This window comes from Aptenodytes patagonicus, chromosome 7 (assembly GCF_965638725.1).
Source record: "Aptenodytes patagonicus chromosome 7, bAptPat1.pri.cur, whole genome shotgun sequence".
Classification (NCBI taxonomy): domain Eukaryota; kingdom Metazoa; phylum Chordata; class Aves; order Sphenisciformes; family Spheniscidae; genus Aptenodytes; species Aptenodytes patagonicus.
The window spans coordinates 47,744,257-47,766,023 of NC_134955.1; the positions used below are offsets into that span (position 1 = coordinate 47,744,257).

Here is a 21,767-nt window from a genome sequence, read left to right on the forward strand (position 1 = left end):
TTCACACATGAATATTACTTCTCTCCTCGTTAGGTTTAAACTCGAATTTCATCCATGTGTACAATTTTTTTCTCTGCCAGTCATGAGCTCGTAATGTTAGTCCCCCTATCTTGTGATTTAGAAATAAACTGCTGTGTGAGAACCGCATGCTTAGAAAGAATTGAAAATAGGATCAGTACAAATCTATACTCTAAAAACCATACAGGTTGTATCCAATAATTAACTCAAAACGTATAGGTTGGATCTAATAATTAACTCAAAACATTCTTTTTCTGCATTATTCCCTCCAATTCATTACATAAGAACAGTATGTTCTGAGGTTTTTAAGCACCAATGTATCACTTGGCAGAAAAAAAGAAAATATATATACACACAAAGTCATCGTCTGAAATCAGAGATATAGTGATGCCAAAGACTGAATCTCAAAACATAACCCACCCCCCCACACACACAAAATAGCTGGAGTATGTATCTATACAAGAGAGCAGAGATCCGTAGGCACACCAAGTACATAGTCTCAAGGCTTCTACCATCCTTTCCACCAGGAATACAAATGAAAAATGTCTTATTAAGAGCAAGCAGATACCAAATGCCATCCAGACCTTTAAAAAGTACCCCTTTATACAATTATGGGGTTTTGGGGGGTGGGGATCCTTAATATTCAATAAAACTCAGAGCTCATAACCTATGACACGGTTGCATTTGGAACAGCTCTGTGTTCTGCTGGTCAAACTGCAAAGGGTTTCTGCAGTGCTGCTGTTTTTGTTTCGGGTTTTCTATCTTTCCTCCATTTGCCTCACTGGAAAGGACAAAGTTCACATTAGGTTTGTTTGCATTTTCTAGCTAGTGTGAGGCCTGTGTATTTACTTTGCCTGTTGATCACCTAACAGGTATTGCATGGCTCCCCAGTCTCCAGAAAATGCCAGTGTCACATGAAACAGTTAATTATACAAAGAATCACATATGATCGTTGCCAAAAGGAAAGTTATTTCACTTCAGTGCTTTAAGGAAGCTTCCTCACCTGAAAACACAACACAGCCCCTGAACTGTTCACCAACTCGGTTATGAAAAGTCATTGCCTAAATGGGGTAGCTATCCACCAGCTGCAACACCAACTGTAGAAGCCGTTATTTCCCGCTACCCTTTTTTGCGCTGTGCTCAACTACAGTCCTGCCTTACCAAGAGTCTACCGCTAATGTTGAGCTTCGACGACCGCTCTTAGAATCAACTAAAATTATTAACCACGTGATGCTGGGTTTTTTTGTGAAAGAGGGCTTCGTTTCAAATCTCAAGCCTTATTAAATTGCGCAGGCAATGGATGCATCCTGTATTGCAAACACTGTTTGCAGCTGGAGAGCTTGGGGGGGGGGGAGAAGGGAGAAGGGAGGAGGAAATGAGATGCAGAAACAGTAAATAGAAAATGCTTAGTCAGCAACTGTTACTGCAACATTAAAGGTGAAATGTTAATAGGCACAGTGCCAAGATTTAGATAAGTTTGATAACACCATCAACATCATCATCTTACTACATATATGTGAAAATGTGCGTACAAGCGCCACAATTATCACAAGGAACTGCAGGCTCTTGGTATAACGGAGACTTTAAAAAAGGCAACATGGCTTGCGCATGCTGCCTAAGCTCTGAGAAAAATAAAACTTGCTACTCGAGAAGTATTAATATCAATTGAATTTATTACAATTTACTAAGCTCCAAGGCACATTACAGTGTTCTGTTAACTACAGAAATGTATAAAGGACAAACAGAGCATGTTTTCATGTACAGCATTTTGCTCTACTGTTCAAAAGCATCCGTGCATCAATAAAAGCAAAAACAAAAAACACATGAAGATTAAAAACGTTCAGATCAATAGAAACAAACTGAAACATTTTCCTTACAAACTTGCAACAAAAAACACCCTCCCCCCAGAGCCACCCCACCGTTTTGCAAACAAAAAACAAAAACGAAAAAAATAAAGTGAAAGACTAACACTCAGGGCTTGTAAAACATAAGCTGTCACCATTTTTGTAGCAATTTTTTAGGCATCAACACTGGCCTTGGCAAAAAAAAATTTTTTTTGTCTTTTGTGTTTTTCTTCTTCTTTCAGAGAAGTGCATACATTTACAAAAATACACACCAGCAGCAGGTAATCGCTAAGGGCTATTAACTTTGTACCTAGCCAACACACTGCCAAAGAAATGAGAACAGGTATTATGTAGTAACCAAACAATATTATATTCTGTTTAACAAAAACCAGCTCTATCCTTCAAATGAAGAAGAGTACATACCTTTGTTTCAAAATATAGAAACATACGACGAAAATAATGTCTATACATAAGACTAACTTTTGCAGTTTGTTATATTCACAATTCTACATCTTCAGGAGTCTGAAGGGATTGGATTTCCTACTCAAGGGTCTCTCTCCTTTTTCACTTTAACGTCCCCAGCTAAAATGGTCGCGATCTCGCCCTGCATAAATGCCCAAGGCACATTGGAACCGACTAGGGGGCATTTCTCTCCACTGGGGCAGTAGACTTCGCCAGTTGCCCCTTGGGCCTTGATGCTCTCTCTGGAACAAGGGAAGCAGAACTTGTGGCTGGGCACAGAGGGGCACTGAACAAAGTGGGTGTCCTCCAAGCGTTCGTGGCAAATGGTGCAGCACAGGGGCCCGCTGTTGGCCATGGGGGAGTCCGGAATGTTTTGGGGGTGCACTTGGTCCATGGCGGGGTGGGCGCTGGGGGGAGGAGGGGCCACTTGCAGGTTCATGTCCCCGTTGCGGGAGGCCAGGCGGCGCTGGCCCGGCACCGAGGCCGGTGACACGGGGCTGCTGCTGTTCCTGCGGGTGGACGTGGTGGAGTGCACCGAGCTGCCGTCCTTGGGCGAGTGGGCATTGCCCAGCGTGTCGGCCACCGACATGAGCGCGGCCATGGGGGACTGTCCGTTCTGGGGGGCGGACTCGGGCGGCGTGGTCCGGTTGGAGTGAGGCCCGAGGGGCGGCGGCGGCGGCGGCGGGGGGCCCCCGCCGTGCACCGCCCCGAAGCCCCCGGCCGACATGGTGAGCTTGAGCGCTTCGCTCTGGCTGGCCATCCACTGCTGCCGCTGCTGCTCGTCGCTGAGCTTCAGAGCCCCCTCGGCCGAGTCCGAGGGCTCAGGAGAGGCTTTCCTCTTGCGCATCGCCCCGCCGCCGCCGCCGCCGCCGCCGCCGGGTCCCCTAGAGGCGGCGGCCGTGCCCTGCGCCCCGCCGGCCCCGGCCCCCGGCCGCGGGAGACTCACCAGCGCCGTGGGCAGCATGGGGCAGCTGGCGTCCAGGTAGGGCTGCGGCAGCATGTCGGCGCCCACCAGCTCCTTGAAGAAGCGCACGGACTCGGGCAGCAGGTCTCCCAGGAGCCGCCAGTCGCCGGAGCCGTGCTTCTTCTCGTACTCCAGGTACTTGAAGCCCGAGGAGAGGCCGCGGCCGAAGTCCTTCATGCAGTCCTGGTACATCTGCTTGGCCACGCCGGAGGCGCTGGAGAAGACGGTGCCGGAGCCGCTGGGGTACTCGATGAAGAGCTTCAGCTCATAGTCCATGCCCGGCTTGGAGACGGCGTCGAAGGCAAAGACGCGGCCCAGCAGGGCGTGATCCTTCTTGAAGCGCACCTCGTAGGGGGTGCAGCCGGCCAGAGTGAGCAGCGTGTCCCGCACGATCTTGGGCTTGCTGGCCCACTCCTCGGCCCGGTTCCGCAAGCTCTCGCTGAGCTCGGCCAGCGCCTCCGCGTTGCGCTGCTTCTCCTTCAGCTCCCGCTCTTGGTCGCTGCTGGACACCGAGCCCGGCCGCTTACCGCAGGCCTCGGAGGACGAGCCGCCGCCTCCCCCGGCGCCGCCGCCGCCGCCGCAGGTGCCCCCTTGGGAGGAGGCGGAGGGAGCCGGGGGACCCCCGCCGCCGCGGCCGCTCAGGCCCCCGTGCGGCGGGGGCAGCGCCACGCCGGAGGCGGCGGGCCCGTTGAGCAAGGTCTGCGGCAGCAGGTTGGGGGGCACGTTCATCTGGGCGCCGGCGGCCCCCGGGGGCAGGCCGGACACCAGCCCCCCGTGCGCCCCGCGGCGGGAGGAGGAAGAGGAGGAGGAGGAGTTGGGGCTCTGCCGATTCAGCTCCGGCGGCCCGTCCTCAGGCGGCTTGGGGAAGCCGTTGGGTCCCCCCAGCCCGTTGGGCAGGCGGGCGCCATGGCTGCTGCCCAGGCTGCCCGGCGGCGGCGGGTACTCGAAGCGGCTGCGCTGTTCCGCCGCGGCGGCGCTGAGCCCGTAGCGGTCCAGGCTGGACTGGGTCAGCCCCGCCGAGGCTGCCTTGGAGGAGGCGTCCACATGGTTGAGCTGCTGCTGGGCCGCCGCCGCCGCCGCCGCTTCTTTGGCGGAGAGCGGCACTGCCTTAACGCCGACCGGCGGCGGGGGGCCCGGGGAGCGGCCGTCCTGGAAGCAGCCGTGCGCCCGCTTCAGCTGCCGGGCCGTCTCGATCACGAACTCGATGCGGTCGGCGCCCTCGTAGTTGACGCAGCCCCGGCAGACGGGCTCCGTGAAGTCCCAGATCATGGCCCAGGGCATGCGGGGCAGGTCGCACAGGTAGCATGACTGTCTCCGGGACGACGACACCTGCGCGGCGGACATGGTGCTGCTGGCCGGGGAGCTGCTGCCGCTGCCGCCGGGGTAGGGGCTGGCTCAGTCTTCCCCCCCGGGCTGCGGGGGGGTGGGCTCTCCGTACCTGATCCTGTTGCCCCTTTCAGCAGGGGGATCGTCTTCTTTTAGCTCGCTCCTGCTGCCGGAAAGGGCTGCTTCTACCCCGTCCTGCCGCTGCCGCCCCGGTGGGGTGGGAACCGCTTCTACTGCTCCTCCGGGGGGCTGGGTGGGGGTCGCTTTCTAGCCGCTTCTGTTTCCCTGCGCTCTCTAGCTCTCCGCTGCTGCTGCTCCTCCTCCGGGAGGAGGCGGAGGTGCACGGAGGAAGATGGGGGGGTCACCTTCCACCCGCCGCGGCTGGCTCGCGAGCTCGCACTTCGGTACGTGCTGATCCACCGCCGCGAGCGAAAGACGGGCTCCCGCACGGAGCTGTCCGGTCCCGGCGGCGGCTTCCCCGAGCGCCGGCGGAGCGGGAGCGGCCCGGGAGCAGCGGCGGCAGCAGCGTGGCGAGCGGCGCCGCCTGCTCCTCACTCACATCCTCGCCGCTGCTCGCACTCCGAGCGCGGGGTGCTGCGCGCCGCCGCGTGTGCCTGCGCGCCCCCTCCGCCGCGCCGCGCTCCCCCCGCGCCGCGCCGCCCCTCCCCTCCGCCGCGCCGCGCTCCCGGCTCGGCTCGGCTCGGCTCGGCTCGGCGGCACCCGGGCGGGGCCCCGCGTCACCGCCGAGCGCCCGCCCCTCGCTCCCCTCCCCCCGGCCGGCGGCGCGGAGCCCACTTGTTGCGCGGGGCGCGCATGCCCGGCGCCCTGCCCGCGCCCTCCCCTGCGCGGCCGGCAGCTGGAGCGCGGCGGGGCACGGCGGGGCGCGCGGGCAGCCCGCGCTGCCGGCTATGTTTGGAAACTTGAACGCCAGATCGCGCCCTCGCCCTCCTCCCCGGCCCGCGCCGCGGCTCCTCCGCCGCGAAAACGCGGCCAGGAAGCGCATGCACAATGATGGGGGGGGTGGTGGTGGTGTGGCTTTTTTCCTGGCCGGGCTTTCTAAGTTCAAATGTCTCGTTTTCAGGATTTGGTAAACCCGCGGATCGCCCCGCTTTGCCTCCGTGACGACTGCGCGGCGTCCCGCCACCGAGGCTGTCGGTGGGATTCCCGTGCGCTCCGGCTGCTGAGGCAAACGGGGGGGATCCCGCCTTAATATCCGATCTCGTGTTTCTCTTTCAGTGATCCCGGTGACAGAATGACACAGTTTCTGTAAGCCCGTGACTACATCAGAAGCTCTTCCACTTTTGATTTGTTTAAATCAGCCATGTTTGCCGAGTGTTTAAGGTTGGGCTGGGAAAGATAGTGCTGTGCGTTGCTCAAGGGTGTAGGAGAGGCCAGGCAGGTGAGTAATCGCTGTGATCTCATCTCGCTAATGCAAAGGGACATAGGATTTCCCCTGCGCTGTGAGAACACACGGCTTTTTTTTTTTTCCTATTTGCCCCTTTAAATAGCTTGCTAACATTTGCATAACACTGCTAACAGGCAAATTACTCAAAACAGCCTCGGCTCATGCAAATAAGCCGAGAATTCATTTCACTGGGAGGAAAACAAAACAAAAAAACCTCGAAGCCTGCCTTCTCCTCACCGCGGTCCCCAAAGTTGCCCGCTTCCCGCCCGCCCCCGCGGCCACGCCGGTGCCCGCGCTCGCCAGGAGGGGCTCTGCACGGCCCGCTGTTACTCTCGCTGCAGTCGGTGGCTGTTTTTGCAAACACCGACATCGCTGTCCACGTCCAAAGAATAATAAACTCCCACTGCGGGGACGCGGTTCGGCAGGGACCCGGCGGGCTGCGCTGCGGGCGGCAACCGGCATCGCGTCACTGGCGTACACCCGGGCTCACGGGTGCCCGCGGCGGCAGCGCGCAGCGGGGGGAACGCTCGATAAACGCGGAGCCTCTCCCAGCTGGGCTGTGTTGGATGGGTTTCTTTCCTTCAGTACCTCTTCCTGATTCCTTTGTTGCTAGACACGCCGAAAAACCCGTCCATTACCGGTTTCCCCCTGCGCTTTAAAGGGACTTGGGGTTTCTGTGGCGTGGTGCCACGGCTCCCTCACACACACACGCACGCCCAGCAGCGATGCAGCACCGAGCAGGAAAGATCCCTTGTATTCGGTTAATAACGTTTCAAAACTCACACGACAAAAGTTGTTGCTTTAAATAATTCGTTTCATATCTCCAATGCGTCTCATTTCCATTTTTAGTTGTTTTATGTGCGTCTGGTTATAATCTATAAAGCTGGCAAACGACTGTGATATGTATGTGAGCGGAATTATTTTACAGGGAAGACTTAATGAAATGCATACGCTGAAGTTACAGAAATGGTAGGAGCAGATAAAATACAGTAAGAAAATCAATTCTGACAAAGTGACTTTTTCAGGGGAAGCTTGCAGAAGCAGCGAGTAGAGATAGAAAAGTCTTTGAATTATATGAGTCTCCTATATGGAAACTGGCTGAAGAAGAAGCACTAAAGGGGAGTGGATTTCACACTTAGAAATTTCACACCTAAACTGTGGACATTATAGAGGCTTCGCAGAAGCAAGCTTCCAGGAAGGCAGATGAAAGCTGGTCAAAGTAAAAGTCTTTGCTTCCAGCCACAGTGATTTAGTGATGGCTGCAGGATTTCTGCATTAATATGACTTCACTTGACTAAACAAGCATGTGTTCGCTCTGATTCATACTGGAAGGTCAACTCCTTTCCTATCCTTTTACTGCCCCGTGTTGCTCTTCATATGAGAAGCAGAACTGGGCTGTGGGAAAAGGTCAGCCCCTGCTTAAAAAACTCAGGTTGAGAGAGCTGAGGCTTTCCCCTTCATCCCGACTGTCTGGGAATGCAGAACTGCAGCATATCCCGACCGTATTTCAGTCCCCGGGTTATACAAACCCAACACATGACAAGGCACTCTGTGTGCTTGAACCGCCCCTCACCCTGGCTCCTCGCTCCACTGAATCCTGCAAGAAAGCCCTTTTTTGGTAACACTCACCTCACAGGAACAGACTTCTTGGCTCACAAGAGCAGTCTTTATAGTGGGTGTAAATAATAATCACCTTAGATATAATCTAGCCTCAGAAAACCATTTACAGGTGCTGTCAACTCCCTTTATAGTTTGTGAATAGAAAAAGAGCAGAGATTAGCATCTGTGACCCGACCAAACTGCCTTTACTTTTACTTGCAGGATACAGTCGTGGAAATATGTTTGTTTTTCCGTAATGATTAAACTTTGATTTAAACTTTGGTCATGGGCACGTACTGTACCATTACGCAAGCGGCACTTAAGGATGAAGTGTCAGCATAGCAACAATATGGCCAGCAGCAGCGGTGATCTCTGCAAAGCTGATTGATGAAGAGAACTGCAATGTAAATGCAAATAAATGCCACGCCGTGGCACCTTCACAGGGAACGAGTTGTCAGTATCAATCTAATCTGGTAGGGGAAAACAGATTGAACGGTGGCAATGTAACAAAACTCCAATCTATGGCAGCGCTGTCCCTGCGAGGGTAGCAGCGTGCTTTTCTGCTCACCTTCCGCCTTTCCTCTCCTTTGCCATGCAGAATGGCGGGGCAGGAGCGATCCAGATAGGTCTTGCTGGATTTATACTAAACACGTCTGGTGTTTATTTAGCTCTGAAATAATCCAGGAATTAAAATTACGTTTGGAAGAGGAAAAGAGGAAGCCCAAACAATGAAGCCATTCAGGTGCCTGATCTGGCTAACTGAAAGAAAGAAGCGAGCAAACAGCAAAAAAGCGCCTAAGAACACACACCACACCACACCCCCCCCCGACAGTAGCTTGTTTAATAAGAGGGAGGGGAGCGCAAGGAGGGACGGAGCCGCGGCCGCAAACAATTGCCACCCAGCTAATGCTTTTTACGCAGGAACGCGAGTCAGCACTTTCGATGCAGCATTAGGGATTCTGCGGAGATTGCCCAAATTTTACGACCTGCCAGTAGTCGCAAGGGACAAGGAATATAATTTTCACTATCAGAAGTGAAATATACTAACTCCTTCCTTTCAGTGCTAGGATAAATACTGCCATCCGATAATCCCTTTCCCTTCATTCCTATTACCCTCTTTATTTGGAAGTACACACGCACACATTTGGAAGTACACATCTGTGTAACGTTAAAGCAGCAGGTGAAGCTTTGATTTAGACGAAGGAATCCAAACAATCAGACGAAAGACGGCGTGCGGGAGCCGGCCAGCACCTTTCTAAGTGCCACCAGCAGGTATGGGAAGCAGAGGGTGCAACGCACCATGAAGGAAGAAGTCACAAAACCCAGGCGCCTGGCTACGCCCCAGGTCTGCCGGACTCTGCTCCGTGCCGTTCTCGTGCAGGAGCTCCCAAAATACGGGGATTACTGTTGATCTGGATGCGAGAGGAGTACTGTTGATTATCGATCAGCAGTCCACTGTTAATTATGGGGAATACAGGGCAGCCCCAGAGTTTGCGAGCAGTAACAGTTAGGAGCCCATGATCTCGGCAGCTTCGGAATGAACGGTCTGGTCTGGCTCTAAATGCTCACAGCCTGGGAATACGTTTAACTCTTTTCTGCTCGCTTTACGAAGTTTTGGCACTGATCAGTGCAGCAGTCACAGCAGCTGGTTCTTCTGCAGGCGCTCACCTACAGAAATGGCTCTTTCCTCAGTGGTCAAAACAGCAGCTACAGCTGGAAAAAAATAGCAGAACCAGAAGGGAAGCGCACTCCCGAGAGTGTGATTTACATGGATTCACCTCGGTATAGCAAAATAAAATCTGTCACAATCAAATTACTGGCCTCAAAACAATGCAGAGATTAGCAGTGAACAGAGCACTCGGTGGTAAAGGGAGTGCGTTCAGCAAATCAAAACACAAACACTTCAGGAAGGAGTTGCAGAATTTTGTCAAATTAAAAGTTAAACAACATTGTCTTCTACTAGGAGCTGCCAGGAAGTGTCAAAACACCTAGTTACAAAGAATAGGAGTGTAATTACGTGTTTCTGTTTATCGTTTCCGTTCTCATCTCATTATAATTCTGGTTTTTCCTACCATTCTTCAGGTAGTGAGCCTTGCTGACATACAGAGCCTATCGCTTTCCCACCTAGGAACTCTTCCCTCCTTCCTTTTTTTCTTTCTCTCCTTGGTCTGCAGTGCGGACACATTTCTTAACGGACGCTGCCTGTCGTGTCCTCCGGTTTTACCGGTCCCATTTCCACATTGCTGCTGGAGCGCGGAGCCCAGGGCACAGCCGGGCGGGAGGCTGCCCTGCTCGCAGCCCGGCCGCCCTCGAGGCCGGGCCGCCGCCGCCCCCCGTGTCCAGCCGCGCCAGCTCTGTAGCTCCGCGACCCAGCAACCTCTCGCTTCTGCCCCGGAAAGCAGTTAGGGCTCCTCTTTGAGACCCGCCCCAAATCGATTTTCCTACAGCTGTCTTTATGGTTTTAAAACCCGCCTGCGAGCCCAGATTTCCGCACGTTAACCTTTGCCAAATCTTACAGTGCAAAATAAGACACCTATAATTAATTCTGCTCGCTCCGCAAGGGACTAGCGACTGGGTAGCGTGTTTTAGGCTGGGATATGCAGAGGCTGGGTCCTCCGCTGTTGTTATTTTTACTTTGTCCCTGGACTGTTTTCATCTTACATCCTGTGGACGTAGTAAACAATCAACAATAATGAATCAACTGAATCGGTACATTTTTTAAGGCTATTCCCACTGAGAGCCACTTGCACTTTCGTGACAGTTAAGAATCTGCCAAACATTAGCTTAGTTACCAGCAAGACAGGCTCCCCCCTCCCTTCACCCCATACACAGATTGTTTATCAAAACGTGCTGCCAAGAAAAATATCCCTGCTTTTGGCCTCCACCAGTGATTAATAACACTTGAGAACTGAACAAAACTTTACTGTGTTTTCCAAAAAATGGGGGAGGTGGGAAGGAGGGGGGGGAGGTTAAGAAAGAAAGAGAAGGAAAGGAAAGGAAAGGAAAGGAAAGGAAAGGAAAGGAAAGGAAAGGAAAGGAAAGGAAAGGAAAGGAAAGGAAAGGAAAGGAAAGGAAAGGAAAGGAAAGGAAAGGAAAGGAAAGGAAAGGGAAGGAAAGGAAAGGAAAGGAAAGGAAAGGAAAGGAAAGGAAAGGAAACTGCACTATCTTAAGTTATTTCACATGGCATAACCTCCTTTTCCTCTGTAACTAGGCCATCTGAAAAGACCTAAACCACTTTTTCTCCAAGACCATGATATAAATGCCGATTAACATTGTTATTGAAAGAAGGATGATATGGACATAGGATAAGGGTGAGAACAGAAGGGGGGGAGGCAGTTTCTTTTATTAGCACATATCAAGATGAGCTATGGGGGGAAACTGAGAGAAAAAAAAAGATCATTTACTTTCTTTTCAAAGACTGTTGGTAAAATTCCTAAGGGAGACTAAGTGCCAAAATTAACTGTCTTGGTGTATTACTTTTAGACACTACTGCCTGGGTGAATTAAGTCAAGTCTTCAAGCGGCAGCCAAACATAGCTGCAAGCTGAAAAAGAGGCACTACATTTCCTTATTTTGTGGTGAAACTCACAAATTTGTGGAGATTGTCTTTGCTCCAGGATTTTTTTCATCTCTCTCTCTCTTTCGCCTTCTGGGCTATTTTTATTATTTTATATTTGGCATTATAAATGTGTTTTGTAATGGGAAGGCAAGGTAAGAAACAAGCAATTGTTAAGAAAAACGAGAAAAGTAAAAAAAAGCGAGTGCATCCATGTATACTGTATCTATTTATATGTATACATACATATGTAAGTCGTGTAAGGTATTTTTGATTACTCTGTACTCCAAAAGACATTATTTAGTAAAAGATAATAAACAGCTCTTGAACAGTGGGATATAGACTAGTGAAAACAGTTTACTGAAATTAATGATGCTGGATTGAACCAAACCTTCCCTTTGGAATTAGTGCCAGACATAGTTTTCCTGAACCCTGTCCAACTGCCTGAGCGACAGACAATTTTCATTCTATTTGTGCTAAAGGCTTATGACTAGTGCTGGAAAATGAAGCCCTTGCCCTTGATCTCAGTGCAGATTAAAAAAAAAAAAAAAAAAAAAAAGCAGAACTGTGCCAATTTGTTTCCTCTGCCAATAGAAGCCCTTGTGCTTTGGGTAATGCAAAACAATACAAAGTTCACATGAAAACTCTCCATTGAAAGGAAACCCACCAAGAGCCATGTATCTCTGCTACATTCATCAGCCGGTTTCCGAGATTCTCACAATGTCAGCAAAATGCGGAGGGTAAGTGCAGAAAATATTTACCAGCCAGAAATACCATCTTCTTTTTCTATTCCACATCTCACTGCTATGCATCTGATGATGATTGCTAAAAAATACTCCACTGTAAATAACCACACTCTCCCTTCTGCTAACACCGATCTCCCCACGCTCAGGTACTGCATGCAGATTTGGGGCTGGGCAGCCCATGTTGTCGGAGCCGATTCTATTTCTGAAGGATGAAATACACATTCTACATACACACCCCGAGTTATAAACAGTGGCTATACTGTACTGCTGTCAGCCAGCTAATCCCCGATTGCTTTTTCCTAGATTATTAATAAAATTAGAATCCCAAGCAGAAGGCGTTTGCTTTCATTGTACAGTCTGCACTTGTGACATGGTACATGTGGAAAATTTTGAGTGCACTGCAGTGAATGGTCTGGGGGTTAGTTTTTAGCTTCCGCTAAGTACCTGGCAGGCTGCCACGGCTGAAGGATTCTGGGAACTGAAAGGCTCCCAAGTACAAACTGCCAGCATTAAGCAGTCCTGACAGCTCTGCTCCTTCCACACTTGGCAGCAGTTCAAAGTGCTCTTTCATTTGAAAGGCTGGAAGGCTGCCATGTGCAATGCAGATTTGCTGTGCCTGCTCTCATAAGGAACTGATAAATGCCGTTGCTGTTGCCATGGGGACAGGAGGCTATCAGAATGGCCTTGTGATCTGCAGCCTCTCAGCTCTGCAGGGTTTTTTTTTTCTCTGAGATGGTGAAATAAATGTTCTAGAAAAGGTTAACTCTTGAAGGACAGGAAGCGCTGGTTTGAAAGGACAGAGTGAGCCTCTGTGCGTGGCTCCTCCAAAGTGCTGGGAACAAGATTAACACATACCTGCCAACAGTCCCTATTTGGGAAGGACTGGCCCCAGGGATTTTTTTTAAGGCCAGGAGGGAGGGAGGGAGGAGGAGGAAAGACCTCCTTCTCCCTACTCAGTCCCTTCAGATTTCTCTTCCAGTTCAGGATCTCCCAGCATAATTAAAAGGCCGTCCCCTTTCTTCCCCTCACTATCCCCACATACAGTTTTCAGATGCTGGTGAAAATGAATTAATTTACCACTGGACCTTGTAACACGCCCGATGCCTTTAGCTCTCATTAACATCACTGGACAGCTAGCAGGATTAGACCCATTATGTGGACCCCATGTGTGGTTAACGTGAGTAAAAAGAATGAACAGTGTGATATAAAACTGCATGTTTAAGAGAGATCTTAGTGACGATGCAAGTCCTGAGAGTGAATCTTGGCTCGTCCTAGTTCCCAAGATTAAAATAAACACACCCTTGAGCTATGCACAGTTTGAGTGTGTATATAAATAAGTGTGCACATCTACTTCTGAAAAAGTGTAGAGAAAAATATAGGCGGCAAATATTTTAGCCAGAATTTATACCCTTTTTCCTATGTCTTCTTTTTTCACGTTATTATTTCTTTCCATCTCTGCTACAGCAATAAATTTGGGTTCCCTAAGGACATTTTGCTGCAGTTCAGTAAACTGAATTCTGTTTAACCAAGGCGAAGTCTGAGCATGACATCATAGCGGGGAACAATGGAGTGCATCACTCCTCTCCCTGACCACGCAGCAAACTTCAGGGCAGCGTTTAAAAAGATCAATATGGGCATGTATCTGTGTTTGCAGAGCGCATATAAAATGCAATAAGCATTCAGATAGTGGCATAAAACAGGAAAGATAAAGCATTGGGGGAATTTTGTTTATATACTGGGGTGTTAGAAGTTTGAGGGCTTTGTTTAAAACTGGGAAAAAAATCAACCCCCCCCCCCCATGAACAAATCCCCCCCTTCCTTCTGTAAACATGGATCTCTGCCTTTCAGAATTGTATACTGGGATCTTTCCAATATATGTGAATGGTATTCTATGAAATGGCGCATTGAAACTGAACAAACAGAATTTCAACCCAAATTCGACAGATATCTGGTTAACCACTTGATGGTTAACCCGTAGCTTTTTTAAATAAACACCACCACTCTTACTTACTTTAGTTTCGCTTCACTTTAGTTTCACTTATTTTTTACTGCATTCATTGTTTAAAAGCTTTTTGGTTGTGAATGCATTAAGCAAAAGTTTGAATGAAGAAAGTGGTCATTTGAAAAACATACAAGGGAGAATGTTTTAGAAATAACACAGAAACACACACTGTACATGTGTGTACATACACACGCACACACACTCTTTACCTTTTCTGAATTCTCTTTTAGTTTCTGTTTTCAAACAAATTAAGGCATCTGTGATTCTGAGTTTTGTATCTGACATCAAATCCTGCTGGTTAAAACAATCTGCATATGCAAATCTAGATAAAAGCTACTTGTATACATTTGCAAAGCAATGTCAAAATTGCAAACAAGGCTGCATTTCACAAGCCTTTGCACCATACCGAGCTAGGCCAAAGGAAATATTTCTTCCTGACAGCTTGGGATTTTTTTTTTTTTTAAATAAATGTGAAGTTAACTGTAATTCTACTGTAATTTCTTTACCTGATTCTCTCTGGGTTCTTGCCTACGGTTGTCATGGTAATTTGATAATTCTGGCTTGCTCTCTACACATTCTGTTTGTCTCACTGGATTTCCTGATTATTCAGAAAACTCTTAAAAAACCCTCCCGTCTCTCCCCCTCTGCCCCCGTTCTGGGCTCAATCCTGCTTTTTTTGTTCCTCTAGCATAGAGGAATGTGTATTATTTTGCTACAAATCTACTAAGGTGAACCTGTTTGCTCCACTTACCTGAAAATGGAGATAATGAGATAAGCATACATACTAGAGCACTTCTTAGATTTTCTTTCATAGTCTATGACAGGGGATAGAGAGGAAATGTGGAAAGATAACTGCATATGGATTCTGTACTTGGATCTTAATCCTATAGATAGTATTTAGGGTTTAACTGCTGCATTTCTGACAGCAGAAACATGTATTTAACTGTTGTCTTTTGAAACATGACAGACACATTTGTACCTAGAGTGAAAGAGTTAGAATTCTCTCTATATGACAGAGTAGAAGAAATATTTTTATTCAGGGGTTCAGGTGACAATTTATGCCAGAAGAAACAAATTGATCATGCTTTGAATGCACCAGTGAAACCCAAAGAAAAATGCACACTGCTAAGTAATATTTAGCTGGGGTGTGTAGTTACAAAAGGTTTATGTCATTGATGTGTGCATCTTTTAGAAGCACTCAGTGTTAGATTATGTATACAAAGCATATACATATATATTATAGATGTATACATAATATATATTTATGAAGGTACATAAACTTGCTTTTTGGGGGGCACTTTTCTCCCCCAGACACTGCATGATTTTTGTGATAAAAGCACAGAGCTGCCATATATACCTATGGTTACTTTAAATAATTTGCTTGAATATTCCATCTCATATTATTTCCTTTGTCTAGTCCTTGTATGTTTAGCCTCTACGCTCTTCAAGAAAGGGTACGTATTTTACTGTGCTGGTCAATGCCTCATACAACTATACCCTGGCATCATTAGGATCTCAAAGCAAATAATTCACCACCATTAAGAGTCATAACTGAAACTATAGTCCAATTTATTACAATTTAGACCCAATAATTTCCACTATACACTGTCTTTCCAAAACTATCTGTATCAATGGAATCTGCAATCCCACTGGATTAAAAGTATCTGTATCAATTAAAAGTACTGGTATCAATGGAATCCACAAATTCTGCTGTCTGTCCTCTATTGTTTTCTTCTTCTTTCTCTTTCTTGTAGTGGAAAGCACATTTGGGATTTCTTTCTAAGTCCTTTTGATGGCATCATGCTGTGGAATCTGCTAAGCTCAGTGAGCATTCCAGCTGTGACAGCCCCTCTGCCCCAACCTATTGCCATAATCTAAGACAGACATCTGTTACATCATCTGACAGTCGGTGACATCACTCTGTTAACCGCAATACCAGAAAAGGTTGCTGTTCCTTAGTCACCATGAATTTAAAAGGTGTCACAGGTAGTATTTGGCATGCAACAGCAATGTTCGCACTTGATTTTAACTGTGAAAATGCTGCTAAAATAACCCTTTGTACATAGAATAAAGGACCTCTAAATCTGTTTGGAAACTTTTCAACTGTACAATTCTTATTTTCTTCTTACTTTGATTTTCAGATTTTCATTTTCAGTAAAATAAAAATGACAAATTTTATCCAATTCCTATGTAGTGTAATAAATCAGCAATGAACACATTTTCTCTTATGCGCTAAAACTCACATACCTCCCACCACTACTCAACAGAAGAAAAGGTTTCAGTAAATCACGTGTAGGTCATCTAGTGTTACAATGTTCTTAAATTCACTTTAAACTCCTATTTATTCATGTATTTGTACAATGTAGACACTGCAGAAGCTCAATAGACGGTATGCTTCATACCTAGCAGAAAAAATGATGGCCTCTCTCTTCTGAAAAGAAGACTGAGCAGGGGAATGCTCTATTTTACATTCTGCTAACACCTAATTATTTTTACAAAATATATCCAGTAGCATTAATTATTTGAGCGATCATAAATATTTACAAAGAAATTATAGTCTTGAAAGCAACCTACATGCTGATGCTTTTTTCTTTTCTTAGAATGTTGTTTATTTACATACCTGCTAATTGCTAAAATTCAGTAATCTGTAGTGATCTTACTTTTATTAGTGTAAATTAGCAAAGGCTTGCTGCACAAATTACCAAGGCTTTGCCACGCAACTATAATAGGCTCAGCTATTTCTTTTAAAAGTCAGTGTGCTCTAGTCCATTTTTTTTATTACTGTTATCTTTAGTTCTGTGAAGCCTTGGAACATTTCCCAGTCTGGATCTATAGAAAGTTTCCCGGGAAAACGTATAAAGAGCCTGTGTTCTGCTTTACTCTATGCTGGCAGTGCCTGTGTGCTTTTGGTGAGCTAGGTCTTTGAAGACCTAACCCATGCATGGAGTCCAGTCAGGCTGAAAAATTTAGCAGTTGAGACATTTTACAGTCCAAAATCTCTTTTAAACAAAGGTGTGGTTTAGCAGGACTGGCTGCTTCTGACCTCTTTCAGCCTCTTATTATTGCAGCTGCTATGATGTAAGGCTGAGTATGGTAGAGCTAAAGTAGCTGAGGCTCAGGGAGAAATGCTGAGAACAGCTGTTTTACTGTAAACATTAACAAGGGTTTGACTTCATTTGCAAGCTGGGAGCATTCACAGTTTCTGCACAAATAATACTTCGGGAATTTGATCTAGATGTTCACAGCACAAAGAAAAAAATTATCCCTTCTATATGTTACTGCAGCTTTGAATGAAGCAAATTCTCTGCACAGAGATGCATCCCATTAAAATCAACAGGGAATTTTTCACATTAATACACAGCTTCACACAGACGATACAGACACACACACAGGAAAAGAAGCAGCAATATTTATCTGCTTTAGCTATTTCTAAAGCTTCTATCACGTTGGTAACTAAATGCCAATTAGATACCAAAAATACTCAGTTGTAGCAGACACTGATGTCTGCTGATTATTGCAGAGCTACAAAGAGAATCCTATCCAAGAGGGCAGAGAGGGATTTGAATGCTTTCCCCTTAGCTCGGTGCTGCAATACATGGATATTAGGAAACAAATTTCAGACCTCATTTCCTTCATTAAATTCTTGAGGTTGCTTTCTTCTGAAGCAAATGAAAAATCTCGGACAAAGTGACCTTTGCAGCGAGCGGGGACATTCACTGACATCACATACATCTGCATATGCACACACAGACATGCGGGCCAGATCTCCCAGACACCGAAAGCTGTTTTTTTGCCACATTATCAATGCAATGGAGTCTGCAAGGCAGCTCAGCCAGCTACTCGTGCATCAGCCAGTGCAGATATGACAAAGCCTCAGCTGGTTTGCAGCCACTGCAGGGACTGCAATGGCTCTTCCTTTCCCAAGTCCTTGTGAAAGACATACAGTTCAGAAATGGCTAAACGGAGCCTATTTCTCATGGATCCCCAGTTGCCAGACTAGTTTCTTGGGTCCAATGGTAGCCAGTGCAAAATACAGTAGCTCTGCTGGTGTTACAGTTTACACTGGGGACCGTGCTGGCAGGGAGACAACCTCAGGATGATGCAAGGATGGCTTAAAGCTGCATTTTCACCACCCTCTTTGAGGCCTGCCAAGAAATGCTTGGCCAAAGCTTGGGGTCTGGGCAACAGTCCCTACTTACAGACTCCTTCCAGAAACTCCCCATTTTAAATATAAAGCTATATAAATCCTGACTATCTTCCCCATTTGTTATTATTATGGTTCACAGGCTAAGTAGCATAAACTCTGGTTAGCCCTTTGATAAAAGACCAAGGCAAACTTGGGGTCCAGAAAGGCTAAGTTCATCACTTCCAATGAAAATCTTAAAGTTGTGCCTGTACTGTTGGATGTGGACCCCTTGAATGAGAAATAAAATTAACCAATTGGACATCTGACATTTTTAATGTTCCCAGGACACTTCCCACAAATCTGGAAGTATCAAATTTAGTATCTCTCTAAAATTCAAAGCTAGTTAACTATATTCCGTTCTTAAACTGTTTGTGTTTATGCAGGATAAGGGGAGGTTTTTTGGTCTCTGTCCTGTTTTATGGTGTTACTATGGTGCAGTTGAACAGCTACTGTCTCCTCCTCCAGAGTGGCTTGTTTCTTCAGATCATGATTTGTTTATACGTTTTGGGATGAAATAACATAAAACTCTGTCTACCTGGTACAGCTGTAAATATTGGTTCTCTGGCATTCCTGTATACAGTAGAAAATAAAAATATTCTGAGTGCCATTTATTCCTGACCCCAGGCATGTTCCAATCTCCAATTAAAGTTTCACCACCCATGTGTGATAATTGAGGCTTTGAAATGCACCTGGAAATGTAGCTCTCTTTCTCTCCTTCCTTCTCTCTGACAGGATTTCAGAGCTCTGGAATCATCTCTGTTGTGAGTTGCCTTTCCCCTAGTCATACTTTTTATTGAACAAATGTTCAAAAAACTACCCAGTTGTTTGCCTAGATCTTGTAACCAAAACAAGGCCGCATCCTGTCCTCTTCCACTGCCCATGCCTATAATTTCTTCTCAAGCTGAACGCTGAATGGGGCTGAAGCCAGCATACTATTACGTTTGGAACCAGGTTCCATCCAGGAAAATGATACAAATGAACCTGGGAAATAAGCTGCAGCTTGGGAAAGTAATAAAGCATGTTACAGTGCTCATATGTAACTGGAGATGGAGGAGCTGCTTCCAGAACAGGGACTGGAAAGGACATACTGGCACCTGTGTAATTTCTGAACCACTGAAGTCAAATTCTTTCCTCTCTGTCTTGGCAAGCCCAGAGACCAGATGAGATGCCGTGGCCTGGCCAAAAGAGAGACTGCTCTGGCACTACAGAAACCTCTTCTATAGCTGATTCTTCCTGTGATAGTAGCTCTTCTCACCACCTCAAAAACGCTCCCTGAAACACCAGCCCCAGCTGCAGTTTCTGCAACTGGATGAAACATCTGTCACCACCATTAGAACCATTCAAGCAAAGAGTGGGGTAAGACACCTCACAGCACTGAGCCAGCAAAGAGTAACCCTGCTCTAGGCTGGCAGCGCACATTCAGGCAGGTGTATTGGGGCATGGTAATTCTGAAGGGCACCGAATGCTCTTTACCAAAGCTCCCTGAGAAAACCAGGTCCAAAAGTTTGGATTTTGTATTGAAATTCCCCATTAAACATACCTGTAAGTTGAAACATTTGGTCTTGTTGTCTGTTCCCATTTATTAATTCCACCTAGAAGCCTTCTTGTCTATAAACCTGTCAGACACACACAGCTGTCCACCAGAAAGCAGGTGAAACCAATAAACTCATCACCTTGGTAATTCACAACACTAGCCCACACTGTTTTTCCTGTGTTAAAAACAAGACTGTCAAGGTATTTAGAGATCTGAGAGAGGCTGAGCTCTAAGCATACAATCCAACCCTATTGACACACAACCCAAATTAGAAATACTCTTTTTTATTTCATTCATTCCTCGATTTGTCAGAAATAAAACCTCATTTCTTAAACACGATACTATATTTCAAAATCAGCCCTTCACTTCTGGCCCTCACTGCTGTCCTGTAACTCATGTGTTGCTGCCATAGCCCACTTCCAAATGTCCTTCACAGCAGTGAGCCACCTCTGGTCACGAAGAATTGCATGTATATCCCTTCCTAGCGCTCCCTATCAGAATGATGAACCAGTCAGGTTTAAGGAAATCACTGCAAAACTGTAGAAGTCTAGGCCAGAAACTGAACTCCCCAAAAAGCCAATCGTATTGAAAATGTTCTGGTTTAAAAAAAAAAAGGGGGGGGGGGGGAGAAAATTCCTGTTATTTTCCTCAAACATTTTCCAAAGTCAGTTTTTCTCCAAATGTAAACCAAAACTTCATCTGGAAGGTGTGCGTTTATTCCAATTCAGGCAGTCTTTTGGGGAAATGCATAAAACACCAAACTGTATCACAAACCTTTTTGTTTAGAAAAACAACTCCAATCTAGCTTGTTATCTGAAAATAGGCATAGTCCAGCTTCTGTAATGGGAAAATGGCTGCATTCTCTAGCAGGTCAAATATAAAACAAAAAATGTACCCTGGTCAAAGATAAAGTCTGACCTGATTTTTGAAGCTTTTAATTTTAAAGCTATCTGGAAGAGCCAAAGGAATAATGGAGCACTTGTAAGAAGGAATACAAAAAAATGTCAGTGCCAAATACACTGGGAAGGGAAATGTGATGGAGAAAGTGCATCTCTGAAATAGATTTTTGAGGTGACAGCCTGAGGATCAGGTCCAATAAGGGAATTAGTTACCCAGAACTTCAGCCCTGCAGTGCCAAAGTGAAAGGTACTGGGCTCCTAGAGGGGAGTTCAGAACCTCTTGTTTTGTGTCTAGATTTCCTATATAGAGCATGGGAAAAATTAGGCACCTCTGAGTATGGTATCCAAAACATCTGTTTCTGTATTTTATCCAGTGACTATTTATATGAAATATTTAAGAAACAGTCCTGAAAGCTGGGAAGGGAATCTAAGGCTCTCTCTGCCAGATGGGTGCCTTAACCAGTACAGTCATGCTTTCTCTTACGCTTTCTCTGCTCTTTGTGACTCCCATTCTCTCTCTCTGGCCCAATGAACTTAAATTATTTTCTGCAGCATGGCACAGTTTCAATAGGAAGGGTGGAGAGTGCCTGCCTTCAAAACAGCCTGCAGTCTGGTGCTCAGGCTGCTCTCCTGGGAGGTGTGAGTCGGAGTCTCCTCACGCACGGAACATTCTTGTGCTTACAGACAGGAAACGGTGAGGGTGCACTTGAGAACTCACCTTGTTTTTTCTAATCTCTAACTGCTATTATACAGATAATAAAAGGAAATATTTAACAATAACCATGAGAATTACTGACACTTATAGACACCTTTAATCTCTGAGATTCCAAAGCAAACAATGGGTTATGCTGAAGCAAGTTTGCCCTTTGGGCCCAGCAGAAGCACCCAAGAATGCAGAAATGGGCTTTGCTGTACTTCTTAAAATGTTGTAATGCATGGTTTTTTGTGAGCTAGGTCAACTCCGTAGGCTGAGTCAGAAGAAAATTCTGCTTGCATGGTATCCTTTTCTGTCCACTCTATAGAGACTCGCTAACGCCATTTCAGCTTTAACCTCCTTCAGCTCCTTCTGCTTTCCTAGAGCAAAAGTACAGCAGTTGTATTTAAGCTCTGTGCAGGAGCTCAGAGGGGTAAGTCTTACCCACAGGTATGTACATTTGAATCATGTTCCTTACTATCAGTTTATCATCTCCTGGGGCATCATGCAAGCAACACTGCACAAGCTTAGGC

The 21,767-nt window shown here is 46.8% G+C and overlaps 1 protein-coding gene and 1 long non-coding RNA gene across 2 annotated transcripts; one reads left to right on the plus strand and one right to left on the minus strand.

Moving 5' to 3' along the window:
- Nucleotides 1-1,671: 1,671 nt before the first annotated feature.
- IRF2BPL (interferon regulatory factor 2 binding protein like) lies at nucleotides 1,672-5,217 on the minus strand. The gene has a single exon (XM_076345166.1). It carries the CDS (start codon nucleotides 4,630-4,632, stop codon nucleotides 2,407-2,409), a length of 2,226 nt encoding a protein of 741 aa, XP_076201281.1. The 5' UTR covers nucleotides 4,633-5,217; the 3' UTR covers nucleotides 1,672-2,406.
- Nucleotides 5,218-11,811: 6,594 nt separating this feature from the next.
- On the plus strand, nucleotides 11,812-16,019 carry LOC143162858 (uncharacterized). Its single transcript, XR_012995809.1, has 2 exons — nucleotides 11,812-11,913; nucleotides 15,676-16,019. It is a non-coding gene; the product is annotated as an uncharacterized LOC143162858 (long non-coding RNA).
- Nucleotides 16,020-21,767: the final 5,748 nt, after the last annotated feature.